Source organism: Sinocyclocheilus anshuiensis, unplaced genomic scaffold (genome assembly GCF_001515605.1).
Source record: "Sinocyclocheilus anshuiensis isolate Anshui unplaced genomic scaffold, SAMN03320099.WGS_v1.1 scaffold918, whole genome shotgun sequence".
NCBI lineage: Eukaryota > Metazoa > Chordata > Actinopteri > Cypriniformes > Cyprinidae > Sinocyclocheilus > Sinocyclocheilus anshuiensis.
In genome coordinates this window covers 416,445-434,833 of record NW_015540946.1, presented here as the reverse complement: position 1 = coordinate 434,833, position 18,389 = coordinate 416,445, and the positions used below count along the sequence as shown (strand labels likewise).

At 36.5% G+C, this 18,389-nt stretch overlaps 1 protein-coding gene across 2 annotated transcripts in view; it reads left to right on the top strand.

Annotated features, from left to right (window-relative positions):
- The first annotated feature begins 3,317 nt into the window (after positions 1-3,317).
- Positions 3,318-18,389, top strand: part of LOC107689778 (tau-tubulin kinase 1-like) — a 24,540-nt gene continuing 9,468 nt past the window's right edge. The window contains exons 1-13 of one of the 2 annotated variants that reach the window (XM_016487922.1): positions 3,318-3,455; positions 6,790-6,933; positions 7,758-7,905; positions 9,225-9,298; positions 9,380-9,520; positions 9,614-9,718; positions 10,839-10,904; positions 11,116-11,208; positions 11,382-11,507; positions 13,974-14,128; positions 14,273-14,483; positions 14,592-14,767; positions 15,689-16,205. In XM_016487922.1, the coding sequence (XP_016343408.1) occupies positions 6,826-6,933; positions 7,758-7,905; positions 9,225-9,298; positions 9,380-9,520; positions 9,614-9,718; positions 10,839-10,904; positions 11,116-11,208; positions 11,382-11,507; positions 13,974-14,128; positions 14,273-14,483; positions 14,592-14,767; positions 15,689-16,205 (1,920 nt within the window). In that variant the 5' untranslated portion in view covers positions 3,318-3,455; positions 6,790-6,825. Of the gene's footprint in view, positions 3,456-6,789; positions 6,934-7,757; positions 7,906-9,224; positions 9,299-9,379; positions 9,521-9,613; positions 9,719-10,838; positions 10,905-11,115; positions 11,209-11,381; positions 11,508-11,820; positions 11,968-12,178; positions 12,272-12,444; positions 12,571-13,973; positions 14,129-14,272; positions 14,484-14,591; positions 14,768-15,688; positions 16,206-18,389 lie in introns of those variants that run through there. The other variant, XM_016487923.1, reaches the window with a different exon arrangement.

Genomic DNA, 18,389 nt, shown 5'->3' with positions numbered 1-18,389 from the left:
AATAAAACCTTACAAGCTTGTGGAAAAGTCATGGAAACTTTTATACACAATATACACTATTGTTCACTTTTCAGCTTACTTTTGTTGGCTCAAACTTAAGCTCAATGTCACAACAATAATGTGCAGATTACTTTTATATTAATGAGTCCACTGTTAATAAAATATTTCAATTTATTTCAAATGACAGAGACAAGGAAAAGCACAGACGTGGTAACATGCTTTATGGCTTAAACAAACATTGAAGAAAAAAATTTTTTTAAATACAACATTCTGCTGAGTGTTTAGTCTTTGGGAAAGTTGTATTGCTTTGCTCCAGCCTGTAGATTGTGTCTTTGATCCAAGGTTGAAAGCTAAGCAGCTACCCTAACATATTTAGTTCCATAATAACAAATTATATTCCAGGTTTCTCTTGAGACCCATATTTAAATACACAAATCTGTGAATTCCAGTTCTGAAAAAGTTCTGTAATAAAACCTTACAAGCTTGTGGAAAAGTCATGGAAACTTTTATACACAATATACACTATTGTTCACTTTTCAGCTTACTTTTGTTGGCTCAAACTTAAGCTCAATGTCACAACAATAATGTGCAGATTACTTTTATATTAATGAGTCCACTGTTAATAAAATATTTCAATTTATTTCAAATGACAGAGACAAGGAAAAGCACAGACGTGGTAACATGCTTTATGGCTTAAACAAACATTGAAGAAAAAAAACATTTTAAATACAACATTCTGCTGAGTGTTTAGTCTTTGGGAAAGTTGTATTGCTTTGCTCCAGCCTGTACATTGTGTCTTTGATCCAAGGTTGAAAGCTTGATCCTGCTGAGCGCTGGAGAGGTGCTGATAGACTCCTCATTCTGTTTGTGAAGTCAGGAATACTATATCAGGCCTTGCTGACCGAGGCACTAGAAAGTGAAAGAGCTGGTAAACCGGTTATAGCGTCACACGAAAGCCATTTACTCTAAGGACAATAATGACATTATGAAAGGCACATGTCTCACCAGGTCGGTTGCATAATATTTTGTGTGTCACGACAGGTCTAGCTTCTTCTGTGTTTCTGCGAGCTTGTCTTGTAACCTCTTTTTCCGCCAGTCCAAGAACCTTCTTCGCGTTCTGTTTGCCTGCCAGCCGGCGATAAATCCAGCCGCAAACGAAACGACTAAAGCGACCTGTAACGTCCTCTCCGACACATCGGCCATGTTCACCTCCGCTCGGCCACAGCTCGAGTTTAGAAGGAACGCTGCTGGAGGAACCACGGGTGTGAGTGGAATCTGTGTCACGTGACTTGGGCGTAACCGGCTGCATGGCCGTGACGTCAATTTGTAGGCCAACTAAATAAAGACTACATCTACCACACCGATCTAAATTTACGTGTTTGGTTGTAGGCCTTCTTTAAAAAACAGCACAGCTGCCACAAAACTCGCGTTTCAGGTACGACTATTTGCCTTTTAAGTTGTAGAACGAAACCACAGACCTTATAACCCATCACTGAAAGTTCAACAGGAAAGCCATTGCTTTAAATGCTATTTGTCTTCCGATTTTTAAGACTATAACGAAATATTGGTTAATTTAAAGTACTGTAGAAGTGTACAAGTTGAATTTGTTGAGCTAGGAAGGGCGCGTTTTATCATTCAGTTTGTGTAACGTCTGAGCCTTTGCTTTGTCTGAGGAAAAGAGATAAGAGACATGGCTAGTAGGGGTGAACTGCAAAAGTGAGACAGTTTTTGTGATGGAGGACTGATAAAAATTGAATGTTGTCATCCTTTGTGTGTTTTTGTAATGCCACCACACCCAAAAATCTATTGAAACAATATTGGATGCAATTTATATGTTAAAATAATTATAGACTTTTCAAAATAATTAGGCATAAACGTAAAGTGCTAAAGTTTCTAAAATCAGCAAAAGTTTATAAACAATTAAATCAGGTTGGTTTTGGAATACGGTATGTTGTTTGTTGTTGATCCAAGATAGTCTGACAGCTGTAACCAGCTTGATCTCGGTCCGCTTGCTAGATAAGATTGGACCAGCTAAAGACCACAGATAACCAGCATAGTCAAGTTAGAAAATAAAGCCAGGTGCCATCAGAAGTGTAACCCAAGCTACCATAGTAGATGTTATGTTTCATTAATTTGTGTTTGCTGAGATCATTTAGATGTTGAAGCATAAACCAAGAGCTTGTAACACTCCAAAGAGAAAGGAAAAATTGAAATCGCATCATATGACCCCTTTAATATTAAGTAACACATTTACATGTTCACGTTTCTCTGATGTTAATTAGGCCCTAATGGTCACATGACGTGCAGGTAAACAAATATATTTCATATTTTTTTAGTAAGTGTTTTATTTTGATTGTTGTTATTTTGACATGCTTTAATGTTCAAAAAACACATTATTTTTCAAATACTGTACATTATTGTAGGTCCTCTCTCAGATGATGCCAACCCTGAAACAACATACAGAACTACCACATTTTGCTATAAGTTTGATTGCATCATATAATAATTGCTGTTAATAGTGTTCATCGTCTGTTTTATTATGTCTTAAATTGATTTTTCCGTACATTTCTGCCATATGTACATTAACTGACAGTCACCACTGATAAGCTACCACTAAATATTGTAGAAACTTAATTTGCTGTAAAGTTGCTTTGCAAGGATTTGTATAGTGAAAAGCGCTGACAAATAAACTTGACTTGACTTATTTTAAAGGATTTATTTTAGTTTTATATTTTTATGATTTAATTATTAGCTTTTCATTAAACTTGCAAACCCCCTCAGTTCCTTCACGAAATCCCAGTTTGAGATGCACTTGTTTAATGTTTAATGCACTTCATGTTGTTTATAACAATGAATGGAATACATTTTTTTTGTTTTTATTTCACTATGGTACAAGATTATCCTATTTAAATCAATGTGATCAACGAGTTAGGTCAAAAGTAATCAAAAAGTAGTCTGATTATATTACCTTAAATGTGTAATGTAATGGATTACGTTACTGATTACAATTTTTGTCATGTTATTTGGAATCAGTAACGGACTACAATTTGTAAGTAGGCTAGTCTACCCAGCGCTGATTGTACATCAACTAACATAATTAATTCCATGACATTTATTTATTCTTTAACAACGGCTATTTCTTTTTCGTCTCGATTATAATTAGTGTTATTAATAGGACGTTTCTGAAGGAATTTCCTTAATGGCTGAAGTCAGCAGATGAGGGGTATTCAAGCCTTTCAGGTTGCTACGCAACAGCCGTCTTCTGTCACGCATGTGCGCGGTGCATAGTGGGAGTATCCGAGCGATGCTGAATCAGTGCAGGGGCGGAGGAGCAGGGGAGGCTGGAAATGGTGCAGCATCAACAAGGGGAAAAGGCGCAGCGGTCGCGCCAACGGAACTATGCGGCTCTCCTTAAACTCTCACTTTGAGATTTTACTCCGTCGACAGAAGAACAGGTCAGTAAACTGGTTTTTGTTCGCCAAGTGATTTTTTGAAACAAAGCGCTGCCGTGGCAATCCGCTTGTCCCGTGTATGTTGGCACCTTGTCAATAGTGATGCTGCGCTGGCGCGAGCCGCAGGCTTCCATATATGATGCGCGTGCAGGTGCCCAACCAGGCACTCGAAAGCAAAATCTGTCACGGTCATGACAAACTATTAAGGCACTTGGGCCTGAGTCAAAAATAGAAACTTACCTATTTGTATATATATTATTCATGGTTAAGGAAAATCATGAATAATTTACATTACATGCCACATAATGCAGCTGAACGTCAACAGCTCACGTGGCCTATCAGGGGGAGTTGTAGTTTTTCAGACGTGACAATATCCAATGCCGTTTATGTCCATTGTCTCATTGATGAACGACATATCCCAAAGTGCTTTTCGCTCCAGGCTCGAGCAGGGGAATGTTCTGCTGAATGTTAGGCATTGCACCAATGGACGGTGATCAAACGATGGTTTGGGGGCGGGGCTTAGTCTACAGGGCTGCTCATTGGAGCAGAGCGTGTTTGGGTGGGGTCCGTTCAGACGGGTCCTTTTGGCACTGCGGAGAAAGGATGTGAGGAGCCTGAGCCCACGCAGTCCTGAGCTCTTGACATTTAGTTAAGTCAGAATAATGAAGCTGCTCTCAGCAAATGCTTTATGCAATCAGAATCTCACTATCATTTTGTTAAAGTGCACTAGTTTAAGATGCAAACAAGTGAAAAACCTGCTGCACGATGCAACTGAGGTTTATTTTTTGGTCCATGCGCTTGATCTAATACATTTTATTTTAATAGACAGTGCATGTCGTTTTATTGTACAATACTGTAAAAACACGTTTTCTAAAAATAAAAAGTATGTTTTATACTTTATAATTTACATTGGAGATGTAAATTATATAAAACAAGGTTATATTCTTGCAGTGACATGTTGTTAAAATTGTGTTTTTATTAGTGAAAAGTAAGAATAGTAAAATAAAGCCAAAAAAAAAAGTGAAAAGAGATTTACAATCCCAGAGTAATATACATTATTTGTATAAATGTTTTATCTGACACATATCCACTGTATTCTAAAATAAGGGGAAAATGAGCTCTGATGGTTTATGGCATAATTATGTATGCTGAGATGCCTTCCTTAGGCTGTCCCAGTTTTTAGGGTTTAGAATGAGAGGAGGAATTCCCTGCAATCTCCTGAAATATCTTATGTGTCTCTGCATCAACTCGATGAAGGTGACAGAAGGGTTAAGGCGAGAGTCTTATAATGTGTTTAATCAGTTTTATTAATTAGATCCATTTATAACCCATTGCATTCCTTAGAGAGCAGATTCATTTTAGAAAATGAGAGTGATTGTGCTTTTATAACGGTAAACAGAAAGAAATGTTTGAAGTCTTTTAAGGATCTAAGTTAAGCACACACAGAGCCTGCAAATATAGACACACTCCTGAAAAATTACCTATGTAGGGCTGCACGATTATGACAAAAATCCCTTGAAAATGTAATTGCGATTATTAATTACGATTATCACAATTTACATTGAATGATGTTATATCATTGTTTGAAGCAACCGCATGCCATATTTTTAGATGAAAATAAACAAGCTGAAAACCCTCAAACTGAAAAAATGTTATTGCTTTTCTATAGTATTAAGCCTCAAATGGCATCTATTCATTGGATTGGTTTCTTCTTTAAATAAAAACAGTTAAAATATGCATGGTATTATAATGTCATATTAAAACTTAAAAATTAAAATTAAAACAATGGAAAAACCCTTAAGATAACACATCTTAAGCACACAGAATAACATAAGTGGACTTTGAACGATTAATTGGCGCTTTGAACGATTACATAATTGTGACATCCGTAATTGTTTAGAAATTTGACATCGATTAGTAGGGCTGCACGATTATGACAAAAATCATAATTGTCGATTATTCCCTTGAAATTGTAATTGCGATTATTAATTACGATTATCACAATTTACATTGAATGATGTTATATCATTGTTTGAAGCAACCGCATGCCATATTTTTAGATGAAAATAAACAAGCTGAAAACCCTCAAACTGAAAAAACGTTATTGCTTTTCTATAGTATTAAGCCTCAAATGGCATCTATTCATTGGATTGGTTTCTTCTTTAAATAAAAACAGTTAAAATATGCATGGTATTATAATGTCATATTAAAACTTAAAAATTAAAATTAAAACAATGGAAAAACCCTTAAGATAACACATCTTAAGCACACAGAATAACATAAGTGGACTTTGAACGATTAATTGGCGCTTTGAACGATTACATAATTGTGACATCCGTAATTGTTTAGAAATTTGACATCGATTAGAAATTTGATTAATTGTGCAGCCCTAGTTTCCATTTTACTGAGGTTAATAAGTGACTGTAACATTATGAGAGCATGCTTAAGGGTGTAGTCCGGTTCTGATAGACAAGGACTCTGTGTCTGACCGGCTCTTGTGGATACCTGATACTCTGCAGACATTACAGAAATCTCAAAGAAGCAATAGGAATAGAATTGGAATCTTTTCAGAATTCTATGTTTTTGTAAACAGTCTTTTCAGCAATGGTTTAAGACTGTTGAAATGCATGAAATTTATGTCATTTTGGCCACATTTTTGCAGTGGATGCCTTTGTAATGTATGACCAGAAAATGGGATCATTGATTATGGAAAACAGCTTAGCCCCGGATAAGACCTCCAGAGAAACATATATCTATTCCTTCTGGTATTGTATTCTTCAATCTGATGGACACAATGCTGTTTTTGTTGTCAGTTTGTCACTTGTCTTGTCTTATGTTGGGTTTGTGGATACTTATTTGAAGAGCTTAAATACTTCCTTTTTTTTTTTCATTCAAGTTGGTTTTCTCAATGTTCATTATTATTTTAGGGGGGTGCCTGTTTTTGAGCTCTTAGAATATGTACATTTTCTAGCAAAACATTTTTAAGAAATAATTGTTTACGTTAAAAATCTTAAAAATGTAAAACTGTATTTAAACCTGAAAATACTCAGAAAGTAAAAAAAAACAACAACATATCAAATCATTTAAATAATAATTACATAGGCCTATATTTAAGAATATAAACAATATTTAAGGTTCTTCATGATTTCAGTGTAACTAATATAAGCAACAGGGAGAACATAAATACAGCATTCTCAAATCCATGCTATTTTTCCATTATATTTTTTGTTCAAATGTTCACTCAAATTAAAATTAATAAAGAAAATAATTGTATTTTGACCCCACTTCAGTATCTTAGCATACAAGTTTAGCAGCTGTGTCACACACTGTGTTGCAGGTAAATGGCAGGGTTTGGTAAAGTGCTGGCCAGCCGATGCAGTGCGTAGGGCCAGGTGTCCACGGTGACGAAAACATGAACGGGGCGAGGGAGCAGATCGACATCCTGCCCTCCAACTGCTTGGTAAAAGAGCGCTGGAAAGTGGTAAGTGTGTGTCTATATTTAGGTGAGAGTGTGTTAGTGGAATAAAGATGCCCAAATTGTCTGTTGCCTTTGCTGCCTCATCACACAGGACAAAATGGCCCACATATGACAACAGATGCTTTCAAATCAACTCAGTCTGGTTTCTCTCCAAAATGCGCCCAAACCGTTTGGTTCACAGCATTTCTCCTTCAAGCAGATGTCCTTAGAAATGATTTGTGACTGTTTTACTGTAATGATATCTTTGATGGGGATTGTGGCTATCCTTAAAACAGAGTCTGACTCATTAGTGACTGACTTAAACTTAATTCTTTCATAACTCATGTGATAAAGCATGTTTAAGCCAAGACTAATCAATATGCTTAGTTCATGCTACTAGAACTGAACTGCATGGAATTTAATTCAATCTTTCATGTTAAAAAATACGCTCTGTTATTAGAGCAGCTAAAGTAACTCAGCCAATCTAATTTTGTCATACAATTTATTGCCTGACAAACAAATCCAGAACAGCTTTTCTGTGAATTTAGCTGATGTATTTGTCCTTTTTAGCTATGGGACTTTCTCGGATCTTAGATGATGTTTATTTATGATGTACAGTACGTTCTTAAAGGTTTATGCTGATTCCTTATTAAGATTCATTATTAAGAAATGTTCACTGAAAGGTTCTTTGAGGATCCCAAAATGGTTCTTCTATGTCATTGCTGCGAAAACCCCCTTTTGGAACCTTTGGAACAATTTTTAGCATGTATATATTGCGTGTGGAATAGATGACACAGGTTAAATCAATGCTCTGCCATGACTAACCTTGCTATTGTTTGTGTGTTCAGCTGAAGAAGATTGGGGGTGGAGGATTCGGGGAGATCTATGAGGCCTGTGACCTGTTGACACGGGAGAATGTGGCTCTTAAGGTGGAATCCGCCCAACAGCCAAAACAAGTGCTAAAGATGGAGGTTGCTGTGCTAAAGAAACTACAAGGTGAGGAGATGGAGAGGATGCGAATATATTTTGTGTCGTTTATCATTCTTACAATTCGATTTAAACATTATGTGGTAATATTGTTCCTTCTAAAGTTACTGGCCAGTTTTCGAGATTGTTCTATGTACCTGCCAAAGCTAATTTTTACTCTCATATGTCACTTGACAATATCATTTTGGATTATGTTTATATATATGCTGTTACACTACCATTCAAATGTTTGGGTCAGTAAGAATTTTTTTATTCAACAAGGATGCATTAAATTGATCAGAAGTGACAATATTTATAATGTTACAAAAAAATTATATTTCAAATAAATGCTGTTCGTTTCAACTTTCTATTCATCAAAGAATCCTGAAAAAATGCAGTCATGGTTTCCACAAACATATTAAGCAGCACAACTGTTTTCAACATCGATAAGTACCTGGCTGGTGGAACGATCTTCCCACCCCTATCCGGAATGCTGAATCCCTGACAGCTGAAAACTCATCTCTTTCGAAGCTACTTGACTTCATCATCATCATCATTATAAAAAAAAAATAAAATAAAAAATAAAAAAATTCTCTCTCTTTATTTATTCCTTCTCTTTCTAGCTTGTACTTATTTGAACAATGTCTAGAAACTTGGTATTACAAGCACTTCCTGTATCTGTTTGCCTCTTTAAGAAGAATCGCTTTATGTATCCCCAAATTGTAAGTCGCTTTGGATAAAAGCGTCTGCAAAATGACTAAATGTAAATGTAAATAATAATAATAAAAAAATCAGCACCAAAATCAGCATATTAGAAATTTTTGAATGGTAGTGTACAGTACATATTTGTCTTGACATAATGAGGCAGCAAGCAGGATGGTGTATGTGTAAGATATGTGATAGTTTATCTGTTAATATGCCTGTCATAATCTTTTTTTTGTTTGTTTTTTTTTTGGATGTGCTCATATGAAACGCACACAGAGACGCACTGTGACTTTCATGCCTGTCAAGGCAGTTTGCCTCAGCTGTAGTTCAGACATACCACTGGGAGTCTGTAAGGGTAATGAGCGTGAAGAACTGAAGGAAAGTGGGATTACCACACTTTTCTCTCTCTGTCTCTTTTTTGCTGCTCTCTTGCTCTCTCATGTTTTTATATCCTTCATGAAGGACACGCTGGAATTCCAAATGTCACTGCCTCTGTCTCTACCTGCTTGCTGAATGTATTTTGTATGTGTGAGTGTGTGTGTGTGTGTGTATCCACATGTCCATGCAGAAAGAAAAATGTCAGCCGTAATATGTGTGACTTCTAAGTAATATCTGTGACATTACTGCTTTCATTTCTTGTGCAGGAAAGAATCATGTTTGCAAATTTATTGGATGTGGAAGAAATGACAAGTTCAATTACGTGGTCATGCAGCTGCAGGTACAGTATTTTTATACTTCTGTTTTTATGCGTGTTTGTGTGTGTGTAAAAAAAACTGCAGTTGATTCTTTCTTTCTGTAGGAAAGGAATCTCGCTGATCTCAGGAGGAGTCAGCCTAGAGGGACGTTCAGTATGAGCACGACTCTACGGTTGGGGAAACAGATTCTGGAGTCTATTGAAGCCATTCACTCTGTGGGCTTCCTGCACAGAGACATTAAACCTGTATGTCTTACTGTTGATGATATGATCTCTTCTCTTTCCCAATCCAATTACCTGGCTCCTGTCAGCTGATAATGGTTTGTCTCCTATCCTTAGTCTAATTTTGCCATGGGCCGATTGCCGTTTACCTGTAGGAAGTGTTACATGCTGGACTTTGGTTTGGCACGACAGTACACTAATACGAATGGGGAGGTGCGGCCTGTAAGTATTACTTTTGCTTTATTTTCTGATACAGTCTTCTTCCTTCTCATATTCTCTCAATTACTATTTCTGTTTGATTTTTTTTTCTTTTAATGGAAATAACCCCCCCAAAAAAGCCGAATAAGCAGCATTTTTCACATTTCTGTTTCGTGCATATGCAGTTTTTATATTTACTTGTGATGTTTTATATTTCAAGAGTTATTTCTAGGGATGCACTGATATAAAAATTCTTATAAATACTTACAAGTTAGTAAGTATATATATATATATATATATATATATATGTGTGTGTGTGTGTGTGTGTGTGTGTGTGTTTTATATGCTAAGTAAATGTAGAGATCACATTATAATATAAAATATGAAAATGGAGTTTCATTTTGAGATTTGCTAAAGATCACATTTAACATAGTTATTCAATTTGTTTTTTAAAGACTTTAAGTGAGTATTGTGTACAGAAGTGAAAAAGGTAATCTAAATGTACAAGCATGTGAAATGAAACCAATTAATAATGGCCAACAACCGATATGGTACCGAAGTATCATGCATACCTATTTATTTAATTTTTTATTTGCCTTTTACTAATGAATTTCTATAATTTGTGTGTTTGACTTCATTTTTATGTTTCACTTTTCTCAGTTTTGTTTTGCAGTTCTGTTATGGCACTCATGTTGAATCGCATGCTCCCAAAGATGTTTGTCCCTGTTACCATAGCGACAGTCATATTGTGAGTTTTCCAAAATATTGAAAAGATTCCTTCCTTACCCTCTGAAGGCTCTTAGAAATTACCTAGTCTTCTCTAATGGTTGTGCCCTAAATGCTAAATTCTGAAACACGCCCCCTTTGGACATATCCACACCCCTGCTGTACTGTCTCATACCCACATCCTACATCCTCCTCTATTTAAGAGACTTCCTGTACGTGTGTTCAATTAATTGTGCTCAATCAGTATAGGAATCCCAAAAAAGGTCAAAGAATTCCTGTCGCTCCACCCTTCCTTACATTTCCTTCCCATGTTTGCTTTGTTTTGATTATGCATTTACTTAATCCAACCTAAGTGTTAAAGTATAAAATGAAAGTGATATGAGTTCTTATTATGAGACTCTTAAATGCTCTGCTTTAGCCCAGGACAGTGGCTGGGTTCAGAGGGACAGTACGCTACGCTTCCATTAACGCTCATAAAAACAAGGTAAGTGTAGTCTCAGCTTCAATTCACTGACTGTCTAAAGCATATTACACACGAAAATTGGTGAGTGCTGGCTGTATTTGCCTGTTTGAATCTGATTTATTGGCTTTAATGAATCTTAAGTGGGTGATTCTTGGCCAGAGTTACCACATTAAGAAAAAAAATTTTTTTTTAAAAGAGTGCGGTTTTAAAAAATTTGTATTGTTCTTAACAGGAAATGGGTCGTCATGATGATTTGTGGTCATTGTTTTATATGCTGGTAGAGTTTACTGTTGGACAGTTACCATGGCGTAAGATAAAAGATAAGGTAAGACACTTGTATCACACTCACATTAACCAGTGATTATGAACATAATGGAACTGTATTGAGTGAATTAATCCTCGTTGTACTCAGTCTTAAGAGCTTTTGATTTAAATATTTAAGACCTTCAGGGTTGTTTTTGCTGTTAATCGTGTCTGTAATGTGCATCTGATGAACAGGAGCAGGTAGGACAGATTAAAGAGCGCTATGAGCACAGGATGCTGTTGAAACACATGCCTGCTGAGTTTCATATCTTCTATGACCATGTGCTGGATTTAGATTACCACACCAAACCTGATTATCAGGTAAACTATTCAGACACACCTCCAAACACTCACTTCTTCCCACTTTTGTTTTTCAACAAGAATGATTTAACTTGATCAAAAGTGACAGTAAAGACATTTATAATATTGCCAATAATTTTACTTCAAATAAATGCATTTCTTTTAAACTTTCATTCATCATAGAATCCTGAAAAGTGTCATGGTTTAATCAAAATTATTCCATGGTCTGTTGCTCAATCAGTATAGGAATCCCAAAAAAGGTCAAAGAATTCCTGTCGCTCCACCCTTCCTTACATTTCCTTCCCATGTTTGCTTTGTTTTGATTATGCATTTACTTAATCCAACCTAAGTGTTAAAGTATAAAATGAAAGTGATATGAGTTCTTATTATGAGACTCTTAAATGCTCTGCTTTAGCCCAGGACAGTGGCTGGGTTCAGAGGGACAGTACGCTACGCTTCCATTAACGCTCATAAAAACAAGGTAAGTGTAGTCTCAGCTTCAATTCACTGACTGTCTAAAGCATATTACACACGAAAATTGGTGAGTGCTGGCTGTATTTGCCTGTTTGAATCTGATTTATTGGCTTTAATGAATCTTAAGTGGGTGATTCTTGGCCAGAGTTACCACATTAAGAAAAAAAATTTTTTTTTAAAAGAGTGCGGTTTTAAAAAATTTGTATTGTTCTTAACAGGAAATGGGTCGTCATGATGATTTGTGGTCATTGTTTTATATGCTGGTAGAGTTTACTGTTGGACAGTTACCATGGCGTAAGATAAAAGATAAGGTAAGACACTTGTATCACACTCACATTAACCAGTGATTATGAACATAATGGAACTGTATTGAGTGAATTAATCCTCGTTGTACTCAGTCTTAAGAGCTTTTGATTTAAATATTTAAGACCTTCAGGGTTGTTTTTGCTGTTAATCGTGTCTGTAATGTGCATCTGATGAACAGGAGCAGGTAGGACAGATTAAAGAGCGCTATGAGCACAGGATGCTGTTGAAACACATGCCTGCTGAGTTTCATATCTTCTATGACCATGTGCTGGATTTAGATTACCACACCAAACCTGATTATCAGGTAAACTATTCAGACACACCTCCAAACACTCACTTCTTCCCACTTTTGTTTTTCAACAAGAATGATTTAACTTGATCAAAAGTGACAGTAAAGACATTTATAATATTGCCAATAATTTTACTTCAAATAAATGCATTTCTTTTAAACTTTCATTCATCATAGAATCCTGAAAAGTGTCATGGTTTAATCAAAATTATTCCATGGTCTGTTGGAATTCTTGATTCTGATTGGCTGGCAGGTATGCATTAAAACCGTCTAATGCACAGGTAGTTCCAAGTCAGTTTAATCACCGTTCTTTATTAATGCGCTGCTTTAATTGACACACACAAATGCACACACACACACACCACTCGCACAGAGAGAGAGAGAGAGATCAGAGATCCCGCTGCGCACACAGAAACATTCAGGAGTAGGCCAATATAAACTTGTCAACGCTGACTTTTATTAATAAAATGGCTTAGACACTGGATCACTGCATTATATTCCTCAGCAACAAGGAGGTAAAATCTCTGCTTAAGTAACTAAACTCATAACTTCATTGTTTGTAGAGAGAGACGCACAGACGCAGGTAATTCACACACACAACTGTCATCTTTCTCTCTCTCTCGATCAAACTTCGATAATTAATTTAAATAAATGCTATATTTCATTAAAATAAATGTGATCTAACCGCACTATTTAATCTCTGTGTCTGATTTGAAGCGGGCAGAATGCTAGAGCTAACCAGCCGTAACTGACAAAAATAACCGTCATTTTTACCCATTCGGTCAAATATTGCGCTGAAAAGAGCAATACTAGTTTTAACTTGTCTATAACTTGGCAAATGACCATGGAATAAGCAGGATAATCAACAGCTTGCCGTGCATTAAAGTATTTTAAATGCACTTCGCGTCGGGTGGTTCTTGGCCTCCATGTCGTGCATTTAAAATCCTTTAATGCACGGCAAGCCATTGATTATCCCTTACATATTAAGCTACAACTGTCTTCAACATTGATAATAAGAAATGTTTATTTATGAAGACTGGAGTAATGGCTGGTGAAAATTCAGCTTTGCTATAGCAGGAATAAATTACATTTTACAATATATATTTTTTTAATGAATTCTTTTAAATTGCATTAATTCACAATATTACTGTTTTTACAGTTTTTTTTTTAATCAAATAAATGCAGCCTTGTGCATAAAAAACTTGTCAAAAACATGAAAAAAGAATGAAAATAAAAATAATATTAAAAATTAACTGAACAGCAATGTATATATTTTAAAAATATATACTTAAAATATACTGTAATATATAAATATACATAACATGTATATAAACATTAAATACAAATGTATTATTTTGTGCAACAATTTTGAGTGGAAAATTAATTTTCTTTCTTTCTTTTTCCTTCCTCTGGTCTAGTTGCTAATGACAGTATTTGAGAACAGCATGAAAGAGAGGGTTATAACAGAAAATGAGCCTTATGACTGGGAAAAATCTGGAACAGATACGGCCCTCCCCACCAGCACACACACGCCACCACAACAAAACACACGGCAAACTGCTGCCATCGTCGGGTAAGAATATGTACACACACACTCTTACAACAGTATCAGACCTTTTGCACAGTGGGAAGGGATTCTGGATTCTGAAGTTACTCTGGAGTGATTTTAAAAAGACTTTGATGTTATGCTGATTTGGCTCTGAATTGTCTCTCTCAGGGTGGTGAATGTGACGCCGGTACCTGGTGAATTACCGAGGGAAAACACTGATGATGTTCTGCAAGATGAACACCTGAGTGACCAAGAGAATGCTCCACCTGCTTTGATACCCAGCAGGCCAAGAGAACCTCCTCCAGCCCCACCTGCTGGTGAAGGATGGGATGAAACTGACTTCAACCGTAACAAACTCAGGATCAGCATCATCAGTAAGGTAGTATTTTTAATGTATTATGCCAAATTAGTCACATTAATTTGAATCTAATTAGTATGAAACATGATTTTAGATCAGTTGAGTGTTTAATACTGCTTTTCTTCTCAGACACAAGTAGCAGCAGAGGATGGGGAGGAGCCTGCAGGAGGAGGGAGGTCCGTTTCCCCAGCAAGGGGTGGAGAAGCAGAAGCTCAGGCCCGCCCTCCAAGGTACCGGAGAGTCAATAGCCCAGAATCTGACCGCCTGTCTGCTGCAGAGGATAGAGGCGATGCCGCAGATAAACGGTGAGGAGAGTGTATGCTTGAAAATGTATCACTCTGTTCTTCTAGCTGACATTTAGCTTTTCTAAAGGTCATTTGTCTGCATGTGTCTTGTTAGTGAGGAAAGCATGCAAAAGTGACTTCCTGATAAGAAAAGATGTAAAGTTTTTGTTTTGTACAACAATATTTTGCTCTGACATTTTGGATGGCATCTGTGAATTAATAAAGGTGAAGTGCACACTGTTCTTATTATGATAGCATATGGCATTTTTTTATGATGAAAATGGATTGGCATGCTAAAGAAACAGTTTTTATTGGATATAATGTTGCATGATCTTGAGATAACCATTTTGTTGTTGTTGAAATTTCTGATTATCTAATATTTAATTAATTAAATAATTATTAAATGATCTCTTAGGACTATTAATCAGATCATGATTATTAGTAATTATAAATTAGTAAAGTAATTCTAATAAAGCTATGAAGTAATTATAAGTATTATAAATATAATATTTAATATAATAAACAATGACCATATTTATTAGTTTCTAAACTAATTATTACATTTAATAAATAAATTTGTCACATGATTCTTCAGAAATCATTCTAATATGCAGATTTGGTACTCAAGAAACATTTTCTTCTTATTGTCAGTGTTGAAAACAGCTGTGCTGTTTTTAAAGATTCTTTGATGAAGAGAAAGTTCAAAAGAACAGCATTTATTTGAAATAGATTTTTTTTGCTACATTATAGATGTTTTTACTGTCACTTTTGATTTAATGCTATTTAAATTTTAATTCATCCTTGCTGAATAAAAGTATCCCTTTTTTACTAAACCCCATACTTTTGAACTGTAATGTTCCTGTAAATTAAAGTCTAAGTCTAGTTAAATAGTTGTTGTTATCAGTTGATTCTGTGTCTTAGCCTTTGTGTGTTTTGTGGCAGCTCTCGTTTGGACATGCTGGGTTCTCCATCCAGGCACATCTACTCTTCCCAGCCTGCTCAAATGCTCTCTTTAGAAGCTGGACAGGGAGAACGATTGGCCGGTGGCCACCATGATGTCTCTGCAGACGGTGACCAGGAAGCCCACAGCAATGCCTTCATCCGCTCAGTCCCGCTGGCAGAGGAGGAGGACTTTGACAGCAGGGAGTGGGTGATGATTGACAAAGAAACAGAGTTGAAAGACTTCCATCCTGGGGCAGAGCCCACCACCTCAGGCACCACGGATGAGGAACCAGAGGAATTACGCCCCCTTGAGGACCACGAGGAGAGGAGAAGGAAAGGACATATGCATGGAATGGGTGGAGCTGAGGCTGTGGTACGACCCAAAACGCAACGTGGGATGATGATTGTAGCAGAGGAGGAGGGGGCGGGACCGAGCCCCGCCCATTCACCTTGTCACTCGTTGCCTCATACCTGCCCAAGAAGGAGGGAGTCGGAGCCATTTGGACCTGAAGGACCGGTAAGGCACACCTGAGTGTGTATATGTGGGCATGTGTGTGTATGGGTTATCCTGATTTCTTAATATGTTTGATGATCTTTAGATGATCTTTAGATTCTGTGAGTGCATTGTTATCATCAAAGTCAGTGTGAATTTTAATAGGCAATTCATTTTAGTTCTGTAATATCACATTTCTGAGTGAAATAAGACATTCAACAACAAAAAAGGGCCGTAGCAAACTAGATAAAAGGAAGAGCAAATTATCATTTATTACTGATTATTTAGGCCTTTTTAGAATAAAAAGCTTAAATAATGTTATAAATAACAAACACAGATGAATAGTTTACAATAAATTAAAGGTGCCATAGAATGGAAAACTGTATCCAATCAGAGCAGAGCTCAACATTATTATTCATGACCCTTCCAAATAAGGTAAAAACAGGCCATTTCATTCTAGGGACAAATCCTAGGGTTGTAAATGGACATGTAAAACCGTTTCTGGAGATTTTTTGCCCTTACCTAAGCCACATACCTTCTATGTAGATATCAGAGAACAATTTAAAATATTGTATCAATGCATTCTACGGCACCTTTAAGAAAGTAAATATGGTCAATTCTGATTTCATGTTGACTTTAGACTTCTTTCTTCTAAGTACGCAACACCGTGTCTAATTTACGTCTGTACACTGGCATAGATTTAATTGTTGCAAAGATGTTATATGTTGATGACTGAATTACTGAATTAGTTTTTGTTTTGTTTTTTTCATCTATGTGAACAAACACATAGATGACTTTTTCTATGCTACAGTTCAAAATTTTGAAAAGAAAGACGCTTACTAAGGCTGTTTATTTAATCAAAAATTTGTAAAAATTGTAATATTACAATTTTAAATAACTGTTTTCTAACTATTTGCTGTAATATATTTTAAAAGGTAATTTATTCCTGTGATGGCAAAGCTGAATTTTCAGTACCTATTACTCCAGTCTTCAGTGTCACATGAGCCTTCAGAAATCAATCTAATATGCTGATTTAGTGCTCAAGAAGTAATAAAATGCTGCATTTTTTAAAAATCATACTGACCTCAAACTTTTGAACGGTAGTGTACATTTTTAACATTTCAAGTTGTATTAGTGAATAAATGGAGTAAGAGTATTGTTGTTCATATACCTAATGCATTGACTAATTTTAACAAATTGAACCTTACTTAAATAAGATTAAGTTTATGACTACTAGCATTTGTTGCACTACTGCTATTATATTTTTATATAATGACATCAGTACAAGAAAGGCTCATTTAAGCATCTGATAACTTGTAATGCAAGATAATTAACATATGTTGTTTGTATATGAGTGTTTGTTTGTATGCACCCTTGATGTACAGTATGTGTGTTATGTAAACTTGTGCATTCCAAGCTTAGTTTGCTCATTGGTCATACAGGGGTCTGTGTGCACACGTTGGCTCCTTCACAACATATAGAACATACATTCACCCATACATAAGCTAAAACAAGCCTGTCTTTAGTGTCAGACAGATGTGGGCTGGTCTTGTCCTCTGAACGAGTTACAGCACATCTATGTGTTTGTACCACCCATTTGATATAATGTTTCATTTATCTCTTGTTTTATATTGGTATGTTTTTGTGTGTGCATCACACACAATCTTAGACCAAAAAACACGCTTTTTTCAATACTTCGCGTTTAAGTTTTTTCCTCAGCCTGATTCCTCTTTTCCTCCGCTCTTATTGGTCTTTTTCAGTTGGAGGAGGACAGGCCACACCCACATCACTCATTCCCGAGGCCCGCCCATTTGAGAAGACTGGCGTCGTACATGTTTTCCTCCGCTACCATGGACACGGAGCCCTTTCCCCACGACCTCGGGGGAGTGGCTATTCAGCGCAGCCGCTCGGCTGAAAGCAGCCCCGCCCACCGACACGCCCATCGCAGACACATGCCCCTTATGCCAGGCAACCCCAGAGCCCGGCATTCAGTACTAAACCTCCCACGCCTACACATACAGCAAATGCTGGCCAAACTTATGAACAAGACATGATTCCCCCACCATCAGCGTACACAGACGCATATGTGTGATGCCGTTTAATAGAAGGGGAGCACGAATGCACACTTTTGTGCCCATAGATGAACAAAGTTTAGTATGGGCGATAAACTTGGGTCTGTGATTGTGAGATTTGTGTGTGTGTGTGTGT